Genomic DNA, 24,248 nt, shown 5'->3' on the forward strand with positions numbered 1-24,248 from the left:
ACACTACTCAATTAAAGTAGACACTTGTCATTTGGAGCTTACTCTTTGCATTCTAGAGCATTGAAGCCTCAAATCTATAAATTGGAGCACTCCCTCTTCATTTGAAAAAGACACTTCTCATCTATTGTGAAGGTTCAGGCACTTTGTGCTCGTGGTTTGATTCAATAAATTCTTGCAAAGGGGGAGGGGCGTGTTCCCCTCTCAGTGAGGTCTTGTTTCTCTTTTCTCTGAATCCTACTTTCTTTCATTATTTGTGATTGTTGATTAAGTGGGTTTGTTACAAGTAATTTATCAATTTTGTCACTTTCACGTATCCTTGCGTTACACCTTCTCATGCAAGTCACCATTCTAGAAAGTAGTTTTGATGTTCAATTGATGAACATGCCATCCATGATGTGTTGCCAATGCAATGATGGACTGAATGGTGGTCATACGAGAAGTGGGTGCAGAATTCTCATCATAATCGATGTCCTTTTGTTGAGCATAACCTTTGGCAACAAGCCTTGCCTTCTAGCGATCAACGCTATTATCCGCTTTTCGCTTCAACTTGTAAACCCACTTCGTACAAATGGCCTTTTTGCCATAAGGCAAATCTGCCAAATACCATGTGTCATTTTTGAGTATGGAGTCATACTCATCCTACATAGCATGCATCATCCAATGATCATCTTCCTCTGCTTCCTCAAAGGAAACAAGCTTCTCTTCATTGCACAAGGTGCTCATGAGGGCATGATCAACTAAGTGCCCAAATGCATGGCGAGAACTAGCACATGTGCTCCGTGGCAAAGGAGCCTCAACATGGCTGTCGTGTAAGGTTTGCAACAGCCAACGAGGTCCGGCTTTAGCTTCATGCATGGCTGTCCTTTCTTGTGTCACTGCATCATCAACCTCTCCTGACCAATGGGCTCAACATCAGGTGTAACTGCTCCTCACTGGAGACAACCCACAATTGGAAGATAAATACACAAATTTAGATCACTTAACCTTGATAACTAACGAACGACAAAAGCAACTACAAATCTGAAAATGACAATGTTCAATTTGACACCACCATTGGGGCCGGAAGGGGCCGATCCCCCCCTCAATACAATATGTATTTCTTGGAGTATTTAATGAGTGCAAATTTCAAGGGCTTATAAGCCAGACTCCTCCATACATGGAGTGAATTCAAATGTGACAAATACTGTAGATGTTATCGGTGACGAATCCATTTGTAGATGAAGATTGTATCACAGGCAGTCTCCCACCTTCATTGGGCTAGGCACCCGGACTACACTGGTCTTCCGGGACTGTGCACCAACAGGCACGCCTGTACTAATATCTGGTAGGGTGATTCACCGCGGAGGGAGGAAAACCTGGTACTCCCAATAAAAGCTTTGCTCCCAAATTCCCCAAGCCCGCTGACCTTCACTGGCTCTCAAAACTTGAGAGCACGGTCAGGGCAAGCTCGAGGAAAGTATAATCTCACATACTCCTGGTGAGAGTGTGATAGCAGCTACTCTACACACAAGTCAAGGAAGTAAACAAAATAAAATACAATAATAACAATACTTTATTGTGTCATTATTCTGTCATTCTACTTGTAGCTCTTACCTGGTGGAAAAGGTAGGTTGTAAGGTTCATTCCGTACGTACGTACGGATCCGTACAGTACGGTACAGTCGTACCGTACGGTACCGTACGGATCCGTACGGGAACTTTTTTTAAAAAAAAAATAATAAATGGTGTGGCGTGGCGAAACGCGTGTGGCGACCATGCGCTTGTGGATAAGCGACCAAATTTTGGGCATTTGTGAATACTTGCACAATCGTGTGTACCTGCAAAACTCTGCAGAGTAACTTCTTCGCTCTTCTTCGCTCTCTCCCACGCCCAGGCTTCATCATGCCGTGCAAGACTAACCCGAACTGGGCAATCCACACCAATGTCCTGAGGGTTGTTAACACCCCTTCTCAGCAAGGGTCAGGTACTCGGCTATGGGCATGCAAGTATTGCGGGGAGCAGTACACTAGCACCATAACTCGCGTCATCAAGCACATGACAGGTATCGGGTGCACCAATCAATGTGGTCCATGTGATAAAATACCACAAGCTGTGAGGGACCAATTGATTGTGGAGAATTGTCCTGCAATGGGTGGTGCAAGCAGTGTTAGAGGCGGTGAAAGTACGCAAGATGCTCTCCATGATGCTTTTATTGGAGATGTTACAGGTTCAGGTACAGTAGATGAGGGTGAAAGTCTTTCGGCTTCAGCCCAATCCACCACCACAGGCAGGAAGAGGGCACGTATTGCTGATGATGAGGACCTCCTGCCACAAGATGCGAGAGGTACAGGGGAGGCATCAAAGCAATCCACTCTGCGTTCTTGTATCTCATCACAAGCTTGGGTAAAGGAGCGGCAAAGGGTGGCAGAAATGGAGATTTGTCGTACTCTTATTGAGTGTAATATATCCTTCAATGTGTTAAGGACAGACCAATGGAAAAGAATGGTGAAAGCAATTGCGCAGGTAGGGCCTACTGAGACATGGACAGGTCTTCAGTATACAAAGATGCGTACATCCATGTTGGATGAGGAGAAGGCCTTGATAGACAAGGCGCTCACACCTGTGAAAGCAGGTTGGCAGGAGTTTGGATGCACTATTATTTCAGATGGGTGGGCAGACATTCGCAAGAGGCACATAATCAATATCCTTGTGTCATCTTGCTTGGGCACCTATTTCTTGCGTGCCGTGGATGTAGGGAGAGCAGGCGACAGGATCACAGGGGAGTTCATTTATGGCCACATTCGACAGGCTATCCTTGAGGTTGGGGAGGACAATGTTGTGCAGGTGGTGACCGACAACGCCTCTAACTGCAAGGCAATGGGTCAAATGGTCGAGGCAGAGTTTCCACATATAGTGTGGACTCCATGTGCTACCCATTGTCTTGATTTACTTATGGAAGACATTGGGAAGCTTGTTTGGGTGTAGCCCATTGTTGCAGATGCTGTAAAGATCACCACCTTCTTCCGCAAGAAGCATCAGGCTCTTGCCATCTTTCGGAGCCATAGCCCTTTGGATATGGTGAGACCCTCCAAGACCAGGTTTGCCTACATATTCTTGGTCTTGGATAGGCTCTACAAGATAAGAGATTCACTATCATCAAGAGTTGTGGATCCAAGGTGGCGACAAATGCATCATTCAGAGGATGAGCGTACAAAATACTTGCAGAGGCGGATCCTGGATGATGATTTTTGGCAGCAAGTTCATAGCCTTTCAGTTGCACTTAAGCCCGTGTATGTCCTTCTCCGACTTACAGACATGGAGGGCTCAACTTTGGGGCTGGTCTTTCATTTGTTTATGCAAATGAAAGACCATGTTGCTCAGTGCTCCATGATGACTGCTCAACGGTAAGCAATAGTTCTAATTTCTTCCTCTTTCTTTGATTTTTATGACTTCTCGATTCTCGATTCTCTTAGCACTATAACCTAAGACATGTATGTTCAATCTCTCATTTTCAGCCGAGGTGAGATCTTGGACATTGTAGACAAACGGTGGACATTCATGAGCCGTCCCATCCATGCGATGGCTACCATGCTCCATCCTCTCTACAGGTCGCCAGAGCTATGGAATAATACTGCTTTGAGCATGAAGCAGTCAGAGTATGTGGGAAGGATGTTCTCAGAGGAGGAGCAACTTCAGATTGATAGAGAGTTCACCACTTACATGAGTGGTATTGGTGCTTCATTTGCGAGACCTGTGTCATTGAGGAAGGAAGCCATGAAATTCCCTTTGACATGGTGGCACTCTTATGGAAGGGTTGGTCTTCCAAACCTTTCACGAGTTGCTCTTCGTGTTCTATCTCAGGTAACTTGTAATTAATCTCTAAAGTATACTCTTCGGAAATGAAGATTGATGTTTTAGCATTAAAAGATTTACAAATTTGCTCGCATTGCACTCATTTTTGCACAGGATTGCTCAGCTGGAGCATGTGAGCGGAACTAGAGCTCATACTCCCTTATACACACTAAGATTCGGAATCGCCTTAGTACTTCTCAATTAGAGAAGTTGGTGTATTGCAGAGCTAACATGAGGCTCGTGCGAAGCTACCATGCTTTGGGGTCACCGAAGTAGGTATAAATTGAAATTTGGACTCAAGAAGAACTTAGAAGTAGAAATTTTTTTCTAGTTCAATGAATATCCATTGTCCAATATGCAATTTGTGGCATGTTTAAACAGGTTGATCCAACACTACTCAAAATGGTATATGAACCCAGCCCGGAGCTTGTGGATCGGCAGATTAGAGATGAGCAAGAGGAGATTTTGAGAGCTTTACATAGAGAGCTTGAGAGCGTGGATAGTTGTGTGACCCGCTCACGTGCACGATCTCTCAGCATTCCTCTACGCCCGGCAGCTCCAGATCCAGGCTCTGCGAGACGCGAGAGCATTCGCGGGGGAAAGCTTCCAGTTCGTCGCACTCAGCAGAGGCGTGGAAATGAGGCTGTCGAACTCATTCACACTCAGATTCCCGAGGCACATGACGAGGATGCACTGGAGCTGGTATAATGAGTACAATTCCGATACAACAAGTACAATTTGCAGCAAGTACAATCAGGCATATCAGGTACTTCACACGTGTGCAGGTACAACCAGCCAAGTACTATTCATGTACTATACTTGCAACATGTACATCAGGTACTTCACACGTGTGCAGGTACAACCAGCCAGGTAGTATTCAGATTTTGTACTTACAGAGCAGGTACAGCAGGTACATTAGATGTGTCACACGTGTGCAGGTACAACCAACCAGGTAGTATTCAGATTCTGTACTTGCAACAGGTACAATAGGTACATTAGATGCTTCACACGTGTGCAGGTACAAGTTTCATCAACAGTATAGCTCACGTGTGCAGGTGGAAGGGAGGTACATCAGCCGTACAGTACTCGGGCAACAGGTACCATTCAGGTGGGTAGCAGGTGAGTCAGATTGTAGGAGAGTACCAGGCGATGGAGAGAGAGGGACTCTGCAATCGATGGAGAGAAAAAGTATCCAGCCACCCACGTGGGGAATAAAATACCAAACTTCCATGCAATATCTTTTTGAAAGGTTATAAAGCCTTTATACCCATTTAATACTATGGGCACCATAAAAAGGAAACGTCTAGTCCCTTTTTAAAATGTGTGTGAACACATTAGCTTATAAACGAAAAAGTTAACCATAGTTTATGGATTTTACCTTTTAAAAAGGCCAAAATGAAAATAATTACCACCTGTTCACACGCCACACCACCAAGTCAGCAAACAACATTCCACGGTACACTAGGGGCGTCCCCGTCCACAGTGTACTGGCATGGCATAACAGGCAGACACACGCAAATAAGTCATGCAAAAACAAATTTATGCATGTAGGCATAAATGCATATGCACAAATAATGGACAAAATCTCCCTTTTATGAAACTTGTACAAGAGGTTCCTGTTAGGCACAAAACTGGCGCGACAAATATAAATAAATATTGGTCTTCATATGGAGTGACAGTCCCATAGGTAAGACACCATCTTGGCCATACACGGGTGGCACCAACAGGCTCCCGTCCATACAACACGAAGCAAATCACACACGGGTGGCACAAAACTGGTTCGCGTCCATGTGACGCAGCACTAGTCGCACACGGGTGGCACTGATCTGGCTCCCGTCCATGTGACACCATAAAACTGGCCCTTTCACATGGGACACTGGCCTGGTCCCATGTGAACATGGCACAAATCTGGCCGCTCTATGGAGTGACAGTCCCATAGAAGTGGCTCCAGAAATGGAGATGGACCGAATGGTGACATTCCCCTGGGTTTCTAAACAGTTGACATCAACTGAAAAGCCTCAAGATATGCCTGTAGAAGCTGAGGGTAGTCAGCAAAATAATTCTCATCTACCCACTTTGCATGAATTGGTAAATAATTTTTAAATTTCACAAGGTTTCTCCTGGAAAGCTTCCTATGTGGTAACTCTCTCTCCTTGTGAAATGCAATCTACTCTGGCGGAAGGATCTCCTCAAGCTCATCAATTGGTGGATCTTCTGTGACAGGCTCCTCTGGATCTGGCCCGACATACTCGCAAAAGACTCACATGAAAAGCATTGTGAAGTTTCCAATGGCTGGGTAAAGCAAGCTTGAAGGACACTTCATTGATCTTTTCAATCACTTGGAAGGGTCCATAATATCGAGTAGAAAGCTTTGGATCTGAATCCTCTTGTCGTGGCCTCTTCCGACGCCTAGTTTTCTCAAATTTCAGCAATACCTAATCACCTTCCTTGACTTGCATGTCTCTTCTATGCTTGTCAGCAGCCCTTTTATGCTTATCTTGTGACCTTGCAATGGCTGTCCACACTTGAGCAAAGGCTACATCCAAGTCACGCACATACTCATCAGCTGCAAAAATCTCATCCTTTGTACGAAGGATGGGTGGCAAGATCACTCTGCCATAAATAATCTCAAACGGGGCCTTTCCCGTGGAGGCATGAACTGTGTTGTTGTAGGCAAAGTCTACAAGTGGAAGATACTTCTCCCATGCAGTCTTTTGATCTGCCACATAACACTTCGATAAATCCAACACGGCTGAATTTGCAGCTTCACTTTGGCCATCCGTTTGGGGATGATAAGCTGATGAAAACTCAAGTTTAGTGCCCATGTTATCAAATAAACCCCTCTAGAAGAGGCTTGTAGTCCTGGGATCTCTATCTCCAACAATGGACTTAGGCATACCATGATGCTTGAAGATGTTAGCTAGAAAAAGCTTCACCATAGGATCAACTTTAATGGTTTTCTCGACGGGCAAGAAGTGAGCTTGCTTGCTAAACCTTTCCACAATGGTCCAAATAGCATCATTCCCATGCTGGGATCTAGGCAAGTCTATAATAAAGTCCATAGTAATACTTTCCCATGGTTGCGAGGGAATAGGCAATGGCTGAAGCAAACTTGGAGGCTTTTGCCTGTCAAATTTCACCTTTTGGCAAGTAAGACATGCACGTACATATGCCTCAATGTCTTTACGCATGCTTGGCCAAAAGAAATATCTCTCAATCATGCGTCTAGTAGACATGATACCTCGATGACCAGCATAAGGAGGAGCGTGACATTCTTCCATAACCTTTGGACGCATATCCTTCACTACACATAAGCAGTTATCCTTCATAAGATAATCCTCTTTAACCACATAAGAGGCGTGTGAGTGACCAGCCATCAAATCAGTCCATAAATGGCAAAAATCAGCGTCCAAATGATACAAATCTCGCATGGCAAATAAGTCCCCATGAGAGGCCACTGAAACTGCAGCCACATAAGGCCTCTTGGATAATGCATCTGCCACCACATTTTTCTTTCCCGGAGTATGTACAATCTGAAAATGAAACATGGAAAGAAAGTTTGCCATTCTCATATGCTGCTCCGAAAGCTTTGTTTGAGATAGAAAGTATCTCAAGCTTTGATGGGGATATTAGTGTTGCATCATCCGGTACTTTATGTCATGGTCTTGATGCATATGACAGAGTTGCATATGATGCATATGCAGTGTATGGTACATCCAGTGTGACAGATGCAAAGCTTTGGCATGCTCGATTGAGTCACTTGAACTTTGCAACTTCGCTACGCCTCCAAAGGCATGATATGGTCTCCACATCCCTGACACTTGATGCACTTGTCAAACATGTATGTGAGAGTCTGCTCGAAAATTGCAGCTCATAGATAGTGATGTATGTAGTTCGACGAGGACACCATCCGTTGGAGGTCATCTCTCTTCTTCGTTACGTTCATTGATGACCGTTCCAGATTCAACAAGGTCTATGCTATGAAGTAGAAGTCAGGGGTATTTATGTCCTTTAAGCACTTTCAGCTCATGCCTAAAAATGTATCTAGATGTAAGATTCACACACTAAGTACAGATAGAGGGGGGGGAGTATATGTCCAAAGAGTTTAATGCATATTTGTCAAAAAGAGGCATTCAGCATCAATGTACCATGACGTCAGCAAAATGGTATATCTGAGAGAAAAAATAGGTCTCTCATGGAGATGGCACGATGTATGGTTAAAGGCCAAAGCTTGCTTTACAAAGATGGAAGTTGTCATGTGTGCTGTCACCATTCCGTCCATCTCCATTTCTGGAGCCACTTCTATGGGACTGTCACTCCATAAAGCGGCCAGATTTGTGCCATGTTCACATGGGACCAGGCCAGTGTCCCATGTGAAAGGGCCAGTTTTATGGTGTCACATGGACGGGAGCCAGATCAGTGCCACCCGTGTGCGACTAGTGCTGCGTCACATGGACGGGAACCAGTTTTGTGCCACCCGTGTGTGATTTGCTTCGTGTTGTATGGACGGGAGCTTGTTGGTGCCACCCGTGTATGGCCAAGATGGTGTCTTACCTATGGGATTATCACTCCATAGGAAGACCAGGACATATTTATTTATATTTGTCGCGCCAGTTTTGTGCCTAACAAGAACCTCTTGTACAAGTTTCATGAAAGGGAGATTTTGTCCATTATTTGTGCATATGCATTTATGCCTACATGCATAAATTTGTTTTTGCATGACTTATTTGCGCGTGTCTTCCTGTTATGCCGTGCCAGTACCCTGTGGACGAGTGTACCGTGGAATGTTGTTTGTTGACTTGGTGGTGTGGCGTGTGAACACGTGGTAAGTATTTTCATTTTGGCTTTTTTAAAAGGTAAAATCCATAAACTATGGTTAACTTTAATGTTTATAAGCTAAGGTGTTCACACACATTTTAAAAAGGGACTGGACATTTCCTTTTTATGGTGCCCATAGTATTAAATTGGTATAAAGGCTTTATAACCTTTGAAAAAGATTTTGCATGAAAGTTTGGTATTTTATTTCCCATGTGGGTGGCTGGATATTTTTTCTCTCCATCGCTTGTGTAGAGTCCCTCTCTCTCCATCGCCTGGTACTCTCCTACAATCTGACTCAGCTGCTACCCACCTGAATGGTACATGTTGCCCGAGTATTGTACGGCTGCTGTACCTGCCCTCCACCTACACACGTGAGTTGTACTGTTGATGAAACTTGTACCTGCACACGTGTGAAGCATCTAATGTACCTGTTGCAAGTACAGAATCTCAATACTACCTGGTTGGTTGTACCTGCCCAACGTGCGGCAAGGGTTTTGTGATTACTAATCAAATGCGTATTAGCAAAGACCTTATTAGATTGTCTTGTAGGTCTCTCTCACAATTTAAAATGTATTTGGATCTTTTTATGTTTATTTTGATATGAAATGCCATATAGATTGATATTTTTTACAATGGTACGTATTTTTACGTACACAAAATTTTTATATGTACGAAACAACGTACAAATACGTACCGTACATTACGTACAGTACGTACACATCAACCTTGGTACAATGAGTATAATTCCGGTACAACAAGTACAATTTGCAGCAAGTACAATCAGGCACATCAGGTACTTCACAAGTGTGCAGGCACAACCAGCTAAGTACTATTCAGGTACTGTACTTGCAACATGTACATCAGGTACTTCACATGTGTGTAGGTACAACCAGCCAGGTAGTATTCAGATTCTGTACTTGCAGCAAGTACAGTAGGTACATTAGATGCTTCACACGTGTGCAGGTACAACCAACCAGGTAGTATTCAGATTCTGTACTTGCAACAGGTACAGCAGGTACATGAGATGCTTCACACGTGTGCAAGTACAAGTTTCATTAACAGTACAGCTCACGTGTGTAGGTGGAAGGCAGGTACAGCAGCCGTACAATACTCGGGCAATAGGTACCATTCAGGTGGGTAGCAGGTGAGTCAGATTGTAGGAGAGTACCAGGCGATGGAGAGAGAGGGACTTTGCAAGCGATGGAGAGAAAAAATATCCAGCCACCCACGTGGGGAATAAAATACCAAACTTTTCGACGTGATGTGATTTGGTTGCCAGCACGAGTATCAAAGTACCATACATCAGCATCTATAGCTACCATGCATACATCATGCAAAGAGGAATCATAGGTGCATTGTACTTGGAATGCCCATTCATCTTGAGCATAGCTAGTTGAATCCTTTTTGTCAGCACTTGGTGTTGATGCATCTGCCAACAGGCATGCCAGAGTCTTTCTTCTCCTTCTCTTTTGCAAGCCTCTTCCTATAGGGGCAGGAATTACATCTACCCTTCTTCTTGGGCTTCTCACTGTCACCCTTGTCTACATCCTTGTCGGAAGAGGTAGCTGTCCCACTGCTAGCCTTGTAGCCACTGGCATTGGATGCCTTTCCTTTACCTTTGCCTTGAGTGGCAAAAGCATGATCACCAACCCTCTTTCTTGACGTGTTTATCCGGGATTGCTCCTCTTGTGGAAGCAAAGAAACTACCTCATCAAAAGAAAAGGCATTTGCATTGCCTTTTATGAGCAACCTGAGTATAGTTGCAAAGCCTTGATAGGTGTCAAGCAATGCATTGAGGATGGTAGTGACAAGAGAACCGTTTGAAATAAGCTCATCAATGTTTGCAAGTTGTTCTTGAAGATCTTTCACCTTCGTGAGATACTCATCCATATGCAAAAGGTCTAGGTGGCAGGTGCTTTTTCAGGTAGGTCACACGAGCCTCACTGCACACCTGATGTAGTGTTGCTTGGGCATCCCATGCTAATTTAGGAGTGACACATGAATTGATGTGCGGTATGATACTCCTCTTCACTAAGAGAGCGATGAGGGCATGTGCTTGTGATCGTCTCTGATCTGTAGTAGGAGGTGCTGGTGCCTGTATCACAGAAGTGATTGCAACTTCTCTAGTAGATGCACCAAGAGCAAGTTGCTGTGCAGTAGCCATTGGACGAACATCATCACCTGTGACAATGCCCCAAGCCCTTTGGCTACGAGTAGATGCCTCGTCATATAGGCCCACAACGAGTAGTTAGTCCGGTCAAGCTTGTCCTTTGTAGAGAGCATCCCGAATACATCGTTATTAGCCATGACTCAAAGCACACTAACAATTTGTCCCAAGCAAGTGTCACTCCACAATGCACTGCAGACACTCAATGTCCACTGAAAGGCAACCTTGAGAGATGCCCAATGACCCCGTAATGAGAAAGACCTGCAAGTGTATCAAAATGACAGAGTGTAGGGATAGAAAAGTTAATTGAGTAAAGGCTTGACAACCAAAAATGACCCCATTGATGAGTGTCGGGATGTCGTATGTTGATGCCGATTGCACGAAAAGAGAGCATGAGGAATGCCGGCTTCAACTGAGGGCTTGATTCAACTTTGTTTCTGGAAAAGTTGAAAATTTGCAGAAGGGTTTTGATGGCCTGAACGAGCTCCGATTATGGAGTTCTTTGGCTTGGGAGGCTCGGGAAATGATGAGGAATACACGTGTAAAATACTTTCACTTCTGAAAATGGGCTCTGCAACGGCGGTGGGCGGAACTGGCGGCTCAGCCAGCTAATTGGTGCTGTGAGGGTGGAGGCGGCGGAGTTGGCCAAAATCGAGAAATTGACTGGGAGCTTCTCTAATTCAGGTCTGGGCGAGTATGCTTCTGTAGGCGGCCAACTGGAGCTGTTAGTGGAGGCGGTGGCGTTGGTCCTGATGGGCCCTTGGTGGGGCTTCCCAAAGAGGAAGAAAGTGCCAAAGTGAAGCGAGCTCCACGACTCCTTGCCCACGAACTGAACTTGAATTCCAATGACTGTAGCCTCTCCTCTGATACCAATGTTGGGTAGAGAGGGGAGCAACAGCAACACTCGCACACACAGAGAAACGAGTACACAGTCGTAAGAGCTTGAGAGTAGAGGAGGCACGTGACTCAATAATGTTAAGTGTACCAAAATGAAAGTACAATAACATGATAAGGTAACACACACTAAGTGGCTAAGGGTGTATTCCTGTGCACAGGGGGAAAACCCCTCCTAAAGAGAGTAAAAAGTGCCCCGCTATCCTACGGTGCTCACACACCATTGCTTGTGACACAACAATTAGTGCAGTGCCAAGGAAAACCTGTGCATTCTTGTATGTCATAGTGTATGCATCAGTTTTACATCACTGTAAATTTGTAAACATGCTGTGCTGTCGATGAATACTAATAGCTTACTTGGAATGTTGTCATCAACAGGTACAGATACTGGTGGGAGTGTGATAATACCAGCAGCTTATTGTGGCATCTTAGGGTTTCGTCCATCTTATGGAGCAGTATCATGTATTGGTGTTGTGCCCATGGCACAAAGTCTTGATACAGTAGGTATGTAACTATCATTCAACCTAAGGTTGTGGTTTCTACAGAGATTACTTCATTTTATTAGCATGCAGTAAGTGCCTTTCATTTGTCAATTTGATAAAACTAATTGCTTCTTCACTTGTCAACCAGATTAAAGAAGGCCTAGTTTTTTTTTGTTTTGAAATCGATGCTTAGATGCGGGGAGAAGGCATTCCTGCTGGTTCTCATCTCTTTGTACTTTGTTTACCTTTGTTTTGCAGGCTGGTTTGCCAGGGATCCAAATGTACTGCGGACTGTTGGCCATGTTCTATTACAGAAGCCTTATCTTGAATTGAAGCAACCAAGGCGTGTTCTGATTGCTGATGACTGTTTTAGCTTGTCAGATACCCAGAACAGACAGCTATCTGTGGTTATGAATTCCATTGAGAAAGCATATGGAAGTACGTCATAGAGTCCTCTGTATACTGATATTTTTGGATTCCTGTATGTGGTGACATATAATCCTTGGTCTATAAGTAGATACATAACCAGCTTTTTGATTCAGGGCAAGTAATTGTACGGATGAAACTAGGAGAATATCTCTCTTCCAAAATTTCCACTCTTAAAAATTTTCAGATAGAGGGGGAGAGTGGCAAAGTGGAGCCCAGTGTATCTGCTTTAAATTCTTTGAGGAAAGCATTGCAGCTTCTTCAACGGTGTGTTGAATAAATTTCCTCACATTTTTAATTTCATGTACGCTGCCTTGTCAAGTAAGCATGCCTGGTAGTTTGTGACTAAAAATTTCAGGTACGAGTTTAAGACAAACCATGAAGAGTGGGTCTGCAGTGTGAAGCCTGCCTTTGGGCCGGGAATCTCAGAACGAGTGAAGGCAGCACTAGAAACAAGTTCAGAGCTTGTGGAAGAGACCCTGAAAGTGAGGGAGGAAGCCCATGCAGCCTTGAATGAACTTCTAATGGTATGAGTTTTTTTTTTGGACACCTGCATGAAACTTTGTATCATTTTTGGGCTACATCCAATGAACACTTATGTAAAGCAGAAGTTTGCTGCTGCGTGATTGGATTGTTTAACAGTCTGGCAGAGATATTAGGGTATTGGGGTTTCTGTTTGGATACTTCTCAAACTTGAGTTTGATAGTGTGCTCAACACTTTTAGAGACCGGCTCTTGATCAGAATCTGCACTCTCAAAAGTTCCAGGCCTCTGCAAGGTTGCCATGTGTAATTTGACTGCACTTCTAACGATAAATCTTTAGAGGTATTCACCTCTTTTACTTGCTTCTCTTGGCAATGCAAAATGCACAATGAGGGATGGATGTCTTGACCAGCACGATTTTGGTGTTTTGTACATTTACTCTTAAGGTCCACGTCCTGCACAACCACTGGTGATCAGCTTTCTTACTGAGGAACACAAGGGACGTGGCATCTAGCTCACTGCCCAACCATAGAGTCCATCAGGCTCAACCCCGAGCTGGAGGTGTTGAGAGACATAACTCCACCATGTAGAGTAAGCCCTGGCATCCGAGACCATTAGAACACACTTCTAGGGTGTCGTCTCTCACCCACTAGTCTGCTAGGCCATGGGTCTAGGACGGAACAATGGATCACTTCTCAATTGAGCCAATGATTGACTTATATAGTGGGTGCTATATCTAGCGTATTGCTTCTTTGATAACCTAGTCCCAAGATTATTCTAACCCTAGGTTAGTGTAACTCCCCTGAGAAGCGCGGGAGTGGGTGTGCATCGCTTGACCATGAGCACAATTAAACATTTCGGGATTTAATCACAACCATTAAACAATCCACAAAGCTGAAAATAAAAGTTGCACATATAACACCGCATAGAGGCTGGAATGGGCCAACCCCACTCCTTGGATTATTTCATGATCCAAGGAAAAATATAACATGTACAAGCTTTGAGGGCCTTACTCACCCCATGGGAGATGCCAGATTATCCCAGCCCATGTGGCTCATCCATGAGCGTATAAACTAGTATAACAGCATGTATGTCGCATCCTTGAGTGCCAAAACCTGAAAAGAGCCCGTATATCGCATAAAACCAAAAATTTCAGCAAGCTTTAGGACTGTTTTGCTGAAAGAAAACAGCCATCCAGGGTGGGCAAGATCGTGTAGAGTAGTGAAAATCATCTTTCCCAAGCTGGATATGGCTATGGTGGGCTTAGAAATGGTAAAAAATCAGAGTTTTCAGTCTCCCAAAACTTGCTTGAAGCTCAAACTTGCCCAAGAGAGAACTCTCTCATATTCAAATAAGCAAGAAAATGCTACAATGCCATGTGTAGAGCTGGATTGACAAGTGTGAGGACACTTGTCTCACTTTTATCCTCTTATGTGCCACATGTCTCAAATCTAAAGGCCAAAAACTCTACAATCTTCAGATCTAAAAATATCCCAGATGATAGCTAATTTCACATTGGCGCATTGGCAATACTCGATCTCTATCGAATTCCGGAGGTAATGATGCAAACGGAAATTCAATCGGAGATTGCCAAAAATAGCAACTTTTCCTACAATTTAGGAGATGATCTCTTTGTGTTCCACCACATGAGAAATACATGTAAGCACCATGTAGAAACCTGTTTCATTGCTCGATCTCCCCCAAATCCTCAAGAGTTCGCTATACATACTTTCCACTTGACACTTTAGCTCCAAAATCCATTTCTGTGTCCAAGAAATCGTCTCGAGTGCCTGGACCATGCTATAAACACTTGGTTCTTTGTACTAGATAATCCCCCATTCCCAAAGCTTGTACATTCTTGATCTTTTGGGCATCTAAAGCTCTTCCACACACATGAATTTTGGAGATGCCCAAAATGGTGACACTTTGAGGGCCTTACTCTCCTCATGGGATATGCCGGATTATCCATATACAATCTTAAACCTGTTCTTCATCCAATATGGCTATCCAACACTCCTGTACATTTGTATCCCTTTAAATCGTAAATGCTTCACACGCATTACATCATGTAAGACCTTAGTCTTTTAACCCTTCACACTTTAAAATCTTTCTCAAAGGCCTAGCAAAGCTTAATGTAACATGCGGAAGCTTATAGACATGATTATATTTTGATAATGAATATTCAATACCTTGGTTCCTAACAATTGCACAATGTAGCAGAGATAAGAGTACAAGAGAGAGGGAGATAGAGAGAAAGAAAGAAAGAAAGTTGTATTAACTTCTTCAAATGGCCAAAATGATCGACAGCCTGCCCAACCTCCTAGAGGCTGGCCGACTGGGCCCTTACCTCCTTAAAGGCTGGCCGACTAGGCCTATGCTGTAGAAGGGCTGGCCAATAAAGCTTTGGGGCTCTTGTGGGCCAATGCTGTGGGCTGCGCTTGGTGGCCCATGTGTGGGGCAGCATGGGTAAACCCTTGCTCCTACACTCTATGCTCCCTAGGTGCCCTGGCATTTGGTTACAAGATTATCAATGCTTGGAACACCTGTCATCATTCCGGAGGGTGGCTCCCAGTATGGACTGGCATTGTTCCATGTGCGGGGCTTGCACATGTGACCAAGACCATGTACGGGACTTGTACACCTAACCTTGGATGCTTAGAGTGGAACCCTCATCCTGGATTGGGATTCACAAGGGACTATTTACCACTCTAGGTCTTGTACATGCAGGACATATATTTCCACGTGGCATCCGAGTGCGGGATGCACATGACATCCCCTTCTGCTTAATTTGACGGAAGTTGCAAAGCCTCCAACTAGTCCGTCAATAATGCCGGATAATCTTCTTCGAAGTTCTTGTCAAGCCACGTCGTTTCATGTGTCCCTCGATCTTGAAACTTTTTGAGAAACTGTCTTTCCTTTTGGTCGGAGCCGTGCTTGAAACGATGCAAGAGGATTTGTTTCGGAATCATAACTTTAGCTTCATCCACTATGTTTGGTTCCTATTCATCGTGGACATCGAAGAGAGGAGGTCCAATATAAGGCGTCAACCAACTGACATGGAACATATCATGCATGGTTGAACACTGAGGTAGCTTCAGCTTCATAGAAATCTTGTTGATCTTCTTTAGAATGGAAAAAGCTCCAAAGCTCCAAATTGATAACTTTGGGCATCGCTTGTCCACCTGTTTCAACCTTTTGCTTCATGATCTTGAGATATGCCCTATCTCCTTCTGAGAAGATCACATCTCGTCTATCCTTGTGGGCCTGTCGAGCATAGGCCTCCTATGCTTTAGCTAATTATAGACTCCAAAATCTCATGGTAAGACTCCGTCAACCTGTTAGCTTCAAGTACTGCGGACGATGTTCTAGTCAAAAAAGATTGGAATAGTCTTTCAAATGCTGCCTCGTATGGAGTCCTGCCAATAGCTTAAGAAAAAGAGTCATTCAACATTGCTTCAACTAAAGGCAAAAAACTGTTCCCGCTTACCTCGCTAGTCGTGAACATAACTCTTCAGCATGTCGAACGCCATTTGATTGTAAATCTCCATTTGGCCGTCTTTGTGTGGGTGAAATGCATTGGAAAAATTCAACTTAGATCCAAAGTAATCAAACAGTGCTCTCCAGAACTGATGGTAAACTTGGCATCTTGATCTAGAACAATGGTTCTAGGTATGCCACCTATGGGGTACCAATGTAGGATAAATAGCCTAGCAACATCTTCAGTAGTAACGTTAGCCCTACAAGGAATAAGGATAATAAATTTGCTAAAATGTTCAACAATCGTCAAACACTGCGTATTACGCTTACCCAAACTGGGAGGCAGGTTCGTGACAAAATCCATCGAGATATTTTGAAAAGGTCCTTCATGGGTGTAACAACCCTCACAGAGCTTTCTCTATTTGAGAAACCATGAGTGAACAAGTCTTGCCTCATTTTGGGCCGATAAATTTTTTGCTCTAACTTCTCCAAAGTTGAGTTTATGTCCCTATGACCGCCAATAACGACATCATGGGTATCGTGGAGAAGAGTTACTTGGAATTGTTTCAACACACAAAGGCAGCTTTTGTAGAAAAGCCAACCATTGCGTATCGAAAAATGGCATGGTCTTGTGGCCTTCGATGTCTTTTTCCACTCAGTACCAAATTCCAAGAAATCCGCATACTTGCGCTTCATTTCATCTAGTCATGTACTAGAAAGATCCATCCGTGTGAATTGGTTGTGGGACACGGTTCCTTTCGTGCTCAAGGCATCAGCCATTGGATTGGCCTTGCCCGAAAGTTACTCGATCATTCCACCAAACAGTTGGAAAATCTGGCTCTAGCGGCGTTGACAGTGACTCCAATTCATGCTTGGCATCGTCTGAAACCAACACAAAGCGTGGTAATCTGGGTGAACTGCAAAGTCGTGCCCATAAAGAAAATGCTTCGAATGCTTTAGGGCCTGTATCACTGCCAGGAGTTCACGGTCATAAACCGAGTAGTTCTTTTCTATAGGGATTAGCTTACGGGACATGTAAGCCACTAAATACCCATTCTATTGCAAGACCGCTCTGATAGTGATGTTACTCGCATTGGTGATCACTTAGAATGGGTCATCCCAGGAGGCTAATGCTAAGCAAGGAGCCTTGGATAATCTAACCTTAAGGTCTTTGAAAGCTTGCAATCCATGAGGGGTCCTGTGACTCAGTTTGCTTGTGAGTCTTGACACCTTTAAGCAGATCAGTGAGAGCTACCGAGACGTCAGAAAACTTGTCGATGTGGGTGGAATATGCTTGGCAAATGCCCACAAACGACCGAATGTCATATGTAACTACATCATCATGTAGTTAAGGACGTTTGTTAAACCGAAGGGCATGTCCACGAACTCGTAGTGGGCCTGCTCAGTTTGGAATGTGGTTTTGGGGATGTCCTCGTCCACAATTTGTACTTGATGGTATCCACTTTTTTTTTCACAAAAAAGATCGGGGCTACGAATGGAGACACACTAGAGCGTACGAAACTAGATTGCAGCATTTCGTAGAGTTGATGGTCCAACTTCATCTCCATGGCCTTGCTTAGGTGATATGGAAATTTGCTCAAGGGTTCGAAACCTGGGAGGATATTTGACCTAGAACCGAAACGTTAATGAGGTTTTATAGATCATTTCCAAGGATGGCATCCCCACATATGAGAATAAGATCCATGGGATCTTAGAAATTTCACCACCCATCAACTTCAAGGGGGTGCAAAGTTCGTGTCCAAGTACGTAACATATTACCCTAGTCGGTGACTCAATGTGTGGTGGGTGGGTACTATATATAGATGGGTTACACAACTATCCATGATATCAGATATTAGTCTATCTACGTTCATTGTATATGTGTCCTTGTTTCATATTGAATCCAACCTACACCTCAGTGTCTTCGTAAATCGCCATCAACGCTCCCATCAACCAGAGCACATGGATATGAAGCAGTGGCCATCAGTCGTATCATTGGTTTGCAACAGTAATTCAGTTTTATTCTCCTTCTATTTTCACTTGCAAGTCATATTTTCTTACAAAGAGGTTGAGAAATTAAAGCCTCATATGATCATCCTAAACATAAAATTCAATGATCCACTATGTGCTTGCCTGCACACACATAATAGAGTCAAACCACCAAGGATTTTTTTTTTTTGGGTTTATATCGATTTGTCCCTATTGAATCTTGTGAGACTATCGCAACTGGTGTGGCTTGATAGTAGCTTGCCACTGTTGGCACACAAGGTATCATCCAACTTATACCTGTGAAGTGTAGGCAAGGGAGAGGTACAACTGATCTCAGTGATACCACAGAAACAACCTGATACAGGCAATACATGCTTCAAAAGATTCCTTGAAAATGGTAAATGAAAGACATGGCTGGACTTACTGCTGCCTTTGTATATCTCTGCATTTTGACAGAATGGCATTTATGAAGAGCCGGTTGTATGAAGGCTAACTTGAAGAGATCGTGAGTCTCATGAGTGTGGTGACTGTGGAGTATTCTTTTAAACCTGATGCTAGAACTTGTATTGATTTGTGAGTAATAAAAGGAGTTCAGTTTGTGTTGATCACCTTTGACATGCATTTTCACATACTAATATCAGAATCAAGGAGTCCTTGGATAATCACTTTTAACATGTTATGAAAGGGAGCTGTTTTTGGTGATATGATTATGTTCTCTTTTTCTTGAATATGGGGTAACCGATTCTCAAATTTTGCTTCACCTTGTTTCATTAATTTGCAGAGCGATGGAATCCTAGTGATGCCGACTGCTCCTTGTGGACCTGCAAAGTTGCGATCAAAAGGGTCTGTGCTAGCAGATTTTCAGGACATGGGTTTTACTCTTCTGAGTGTAGCTGGCATGTCAGGCTGTTGCCAGGTACAAGTGGCATTTGCTGCAGTCAATTATATTCTCAAAGGTGGGAATGGCTTTGTGGCTTCAAAATGAATCTTGTGTGGGCCTGGTATGGGCATGCCTTTACTTTTACACAGGTGAGTATTCCCATTGGAAAGCCTAATGGATGTCCAGCAGCGGTATCCTTGATCGCCAAGCATGGGGCGGACCGCTTCTTACTCGATACTGTGAAGTCATATTTTGAATTCCTCCAAAAGGAAGTTGAAGCTTATGGATCTGGCCCTGGTCCAGCTCATAAGGCAGCTCCAAGGCCTGAGGCCGCTGATGCAGCTAAAGAGAAGGTATTTTAGTCAAACTGTTAGCTATACTATACATGATGATTGCTGGTGCCTCGTTGCCTGGCCTGTGTTGTGGTGACTATTTTTGTTCTAGGTGACTTTCTCAACATACTTGTTTAATAGGGTAATGCTGCCTTTAAGAAGAAAGATTTTAGAACAGCTGTAGATTGCTATTCTGAAGCTATACAGTGCGATGAGAAAAATGCAACCTATTATAACAATCGAGCTGCAGCATATTTAGCATTGTGCAGGTAAGCTTGTCATCTCTATATTTAGTTCATTACACTAGCTGCAAATTTAGATTCAAATTAGTTGCAAAGGAATAATAAGCTGACTGTTTTTTCTTTTCTTTTTGAGACTGCAGTTTTCACCAAGCAGAGGCTGACTGCAGCAAGGCTATTGAGCTTGATAAAAAGGTTACAATCTAAAAGATTAATTGGTTGCATACTATCCTCGAGTGTTTAGAGTTCTGAATAGTAACGGGGAAAATTTTGATTTTACCTGGAAAAACAGAACGTGAAAGCTTACTTGAGGAGGGGTACAGCTCGGGAATTTCTTGGTTACTACAAGGAGGCTAACGAAGGTACTATAACCACTTATCTTTGCCAGAACTATGAAGTTCATATTCTGCTGGCTATGATGTTTGTTGAGGCCTCCTATGCTGTAGTACTGCTCCGTAGCATTATGCAAGGACTGAGAGCGAGGGACATCTGCCAAGTTTGTGTCATGTAAATTCCCGGCATAGAGAGCACAATGTGCTGTAAATATTTGGGGTTCTGATTTGGTGAACTATTTAACTTTCCCCGGATGAAAGAATATCTCTCTCGTTTTGATATGAAACATAAGATGTGCTGAAGCCTCTATATGCCCCAAACACATTATTGTTAGTCTTTGATGGGGCTGTATCTTCCTCATATCTTGGCCCAGTACTTGTGAAATGCTAACAAAGTTTAGCTGTAAATCAGTAAATTGTTTACCAAAAAGTCTATAGATTTCTACAGTAGATCTATCCAGCTGCCATGATGATCCTTGGTATCATCAATGCTTAGATTTCTTGCCTGAGCACCATCAATGCTGTTTATTTCTTTGCAATAAGTACCACTTGGCATCATCAATAACCCTTTTTGGCATCATCTATGCTCATTGATGTACTTCTCTCAATAAGGGACTACCATGGAAATCATCGCCTCAGCCCCCCCTGGCCCCCCCCCTCCCTCCCTCCCTCTTTTCCACCTCACCAGAGCACTCTTCGCCGCCCTTAGGACGTGCCTGACCGGCAGCACGCTAGGTTAGTGTGCCGTTTGATCCACTGTTTCATATAGCCGGTAGAGATGACCGTTGTTGCCTTTCTAGTGCGCCGCGCCGCCCCCCCCTCCCTCCCCCCTGCGAGTGCTGGGGCAGCTTGTCAACTATAGCTTCTTCCGATGCCTTCCCGTTGAAGGAGCCGGTGTTTTCGAGGAGATGGTGGCTCCCATTCGTATATGTGTGGTTTTGTATCACTCCAAGCCTTCCACCCTAGAGAGTGGTGTGATGATCTTCTCCTCCCCCCCCCCCTGAGTGCAGCTCTGGGGACAGATTGGAGCACGGAGTCAATGTGTGCCGCTGTTCACGGGTAAGCCATAGAGCTCTCACACCATTTGCATGATATGCGTATCACCGATGTGCTCACTCACTTTTGGCCACTGGCATGAATTTAGTTGGGTGGCTCTGGCCACAGAGATCCGGAAGGGGAGTTGGTGTCCTCTAGCTTGGAGGTGCTCTTTTTGTGTTTCTTCATGTTTCAGTTGGAGTATCCCTTCCTCCGTCCTACAGATACTTGTAGTGTGACAGGTGGAGCTTAGAGCATGCATATTCCATGGCTTGGACAGAGTGGCTCCACATGGGGGCAGGATTCTTGCCCATTTGGCATGGCTTCGCCCCAGGACAGACACTGACTACTCTCTGTCAAAACCCACGCCCAAGACTCCGATAGTTTTGCCTCCCTCAGATCTTAGTTATGTGGATCGGCCCATGGAACATTCAGGGTTTGGGAGAACCGCAGTGGTAACAGAGCCGTGGGGTCCTTAGAGAGGATCTTAACAGAGCAGTAGTCGGTGGGCCCATGGACATTCTCTTCCTTCAGGAGCATTATCTCTCAGAGGGGCATACCCGCCGCTGCAGGAACCTCCTGCAGGGAGGCACTCCTTTTGGTCTCATCATGCGTTTGACCCCTCCGGGACACAGGGTGGAGTACACATTTTCATCAGCGAGCATCTATTGCTTGCAGTGGTCGACTCAGGCACCATTGTCACTGGGAGAGCTCTGTGGGTGACCATTAGGATTGGAGAGGAAAGAGTGGGCTTTCTGAACGTATATGCGCTAAATGCCGCAGTGGGCAGAGCCACTTTTTGGAGTACAATTCGCCTGCAGGAACCTCCTGCAGGGAGGCACTCCTTTTGGTCTCATCATGCATTTGACCCCTCCGGGACACAGGGTGGAGTACACATTTTCATCAGCGAGCATCTATTGCTTGCAGTGGTCGACTCAGGCACCATTGTCATTGGGAGAGCTCTGTGGGTGACCATTAGGATTGGAGAGGAAAGAGTGGGCTTTCTGAACGTATATGCGCTAAATGCCGCAGTGGGCAGAGCCACTTTTTGGAGTACAATTTGCCAGTCCCTCCCACATGCGGATTTCTGGAGTATGGGTGGGGACTTCAACATTTTAGAGTCGATGGAGGATAGACTCAGAGGTGGCATGGCTACAGTTTCTCGGCTTGGGAGGAGTTGATTTTGGCTTTGAGGGGACAAGACGCTTGTCATTTACCGGAGTTTGGTCGCAGCCTCGGGAGTCCATGCTTCTCGAGATCCGATAGGGAGTACATGCCCTGACCTATCCATATTAGACCAGTTCTACGTAGATGAGTGGGCTTGTGGACGTGGTGGCGTGATTGGTGTTTTGACAGGCACTACATTCTGTGATCATGCACCAGTTATTCCATCTCTAGAGGAACCTTGGAGGCAAGACAAACATTTGAACACCCGGATCCCTGATAGCCTCATATGCAATAGGATAGAGGAGATTTGCGAGAGGTTGGGTTTTCACTCAGGATCAGTTGCCGCAGGCGCCTTGGATGCAGGCCTTGGAGAGATAAGTAGTTTATCATAGGAGGCAGCACACAGCATATTGGCCAGCTTCCGAGAGCAAGAGAGGAGCATCTGTATGAGCCTCGCTTTCTTGCAGCGGCTTCAAAGGAGAGTTTACCAGATAGCCTGTGGATTGAGGCCCAGTTGGCTGCCGCCTGAACAGAGCTCAGTTCCATCGAGGAACAGAGGGTGGAGTACAGATATAATGCCAAAGCCTCCTTTTGGACCCAAGCAATATAGTGGGTCATTGGACATTTCTTTGTGACAAGAAGCTCACACAGGCGGAGGGATGGCATCTGCAGGTTGCGAGGCCAGGATGGATCCATTGTTGCAGATCCCTCCCATGTGCGAGCCATCGCCACAGATTTCTTGCGCTCTCTCCTCACGGGTTCCCCCCTATCTTTGCAAGTGCTGGATGCGCTTGAGTGGCTGTGGCGATGCACACAAGAGAGGTGGTTCCTCCCACTCTCCGGGCTTTCCTGTTGAGTGCCTACATTGCGGAAGAGCTCATGGAGGCTATGATGGCACTACCTAGGGGCAAATGCCCGGGAGAGAATAGGCGTCCGGCGGCTTCAAAGCTGCCTTCAGTGAGATTATGACCACGGGGGCCATGCCAGAGGGGCTATCAGAGAGACCGATCCATTTGATTCCCAAGGAGGGTGGTGACAGATTGGAGATTCAGCAGGGAAGACCCATAACCCTCCTAGGGACCGCATACAAAATTCTAGCCAAGGCCATCAGTCGGCGCCTGCAACCCTTCCTCCCCGACTTGATCCATGGCGCACAGCCAAGTTTCGTCTAGGATCGGAGCATTCATGACAAAATTCTAGCCAAGGCCATCAGTCGGCGCCTGCAACCCTTCCTCCCCGCGACCGCATACAAAATTCTAGCCAAGGCCATCAGTCGGCGCCTGCAACCCTTCCTCCCCGACTTGATCCATGGCGCACAGCCAGGTTTCGTCCAGGATCGGAGCATTCATGACAACATCTTCACTTTTTGGGAGGCGATTTCTTCGGCTCGGTTGCGGCAATAGGATCTTATTGCACTCCTCCGTCATTTTGAGAAAGCCTATGACAGAGTGGAGTGGGGCGTTTCTAGACTCTACTTGGATTCAGAGAGCCAAGTTCTCATTCAGGGAGCCAGAGGTGACAGATTTTCGCTTTCTTGCACGGTCCAGCAGGGCTGTCCACTGGCACCTTATTTATTCATGTCTGAAGTCGAGTAGTTTTCTCTCTGCTTAGGAGACAGGGCTCCAGGGACTGCGTCTCTCCATCCGTGCGATCAGGAAGAGCTACTTGATTTCGAGTTTGCTGATGACACAATAGCAT

At 44.9% G+C, this 24,248-nt stretch overlaps 2 protein-coding genes across 4 annotated transcripts in view; both read left to right on the top strand.

Moving 5' to 3' along the window:
• LOC147614049 (translocon at the outer membrane of chloroplasts 64-like) overlaps positions 1-24,248 on the top strand; it is a 95,787-nt gene that overhangs the window by 28,010 nt on the left and 43,529 nt on the right. The window contains exons 4-12 of one of the 3 annotated variants that reach the window (XR_015263053.1): positions 12,088-12,213; positions 12,450-12,629; positions 12,734-12,884; positions 12,976-13,144; positions 19,347-19,481; positions 19,595-19,798; positions 19,919-20,046; positions 20,153-20,211; positions 20,309-20,378. Coding sequence is in view for 2 of the 3 variants with exons in the window: in XM_086780594.1 (XP_086636720.1) it covers positions 12,088-12,213; positions 12,450-12,629; positions 12,734-12,884; positions 12,976-13,144; positions 19,347-19,481; positions 19,595-19,798; positions 19,919-20,046; positions 20,160-20,211; positions 20,309-20,378 (1,215 nt within the window). In the remaining variant the exon portion in view is untranslated. The remainder of the gene's footprint in view (positions 1-12,087; positions 12,214-12,449; positions 12,630-12,733; positions 12,885-12,975; positions 13,145-19,346; positions 19,482-19,594; positions 19,799-19,918; positions 20,047-20,152; positions 20,212-20,308; positions 20,379-24,248) is intronic. The other 2 variants (XM_086780595.1, XM_086780594.1) reach the window with 2 other exon arrangements.
• On the top strand, positions 3,162-4,322 carry LOC147614052 (uncharacterized). Its single transcript, XM_086780380.1, has 2 exons — positions 3,162-3,839; positions 3,945-4,322. The coding sequence occupies exons 1-2, from the start codon at positions 3,468-3,470 to the stop codon at positions 3,975-3,977; spliced, it is 405 nt and encodes a 134-aa protein (XP_086636506.1). The 5' UTR covers positions 3,162-3,467; the 3' UTR covers positions 3,978-4,322.

Source organism: Cibotium barometz, chromosome 42, assembly GCF_041138505.1.
Source record: "Cibotium barometz isolate CiBa-2024 chromosome 42, ASM4113850v1, whole genome shotgun sequence".
Lineage (NCBI taxonomy): Eukaryota > Viridiplantae > Streptophyta > Polypodiopsida > Cyatheales > Cibotiaceae > Cibotium > Cibotium barometz.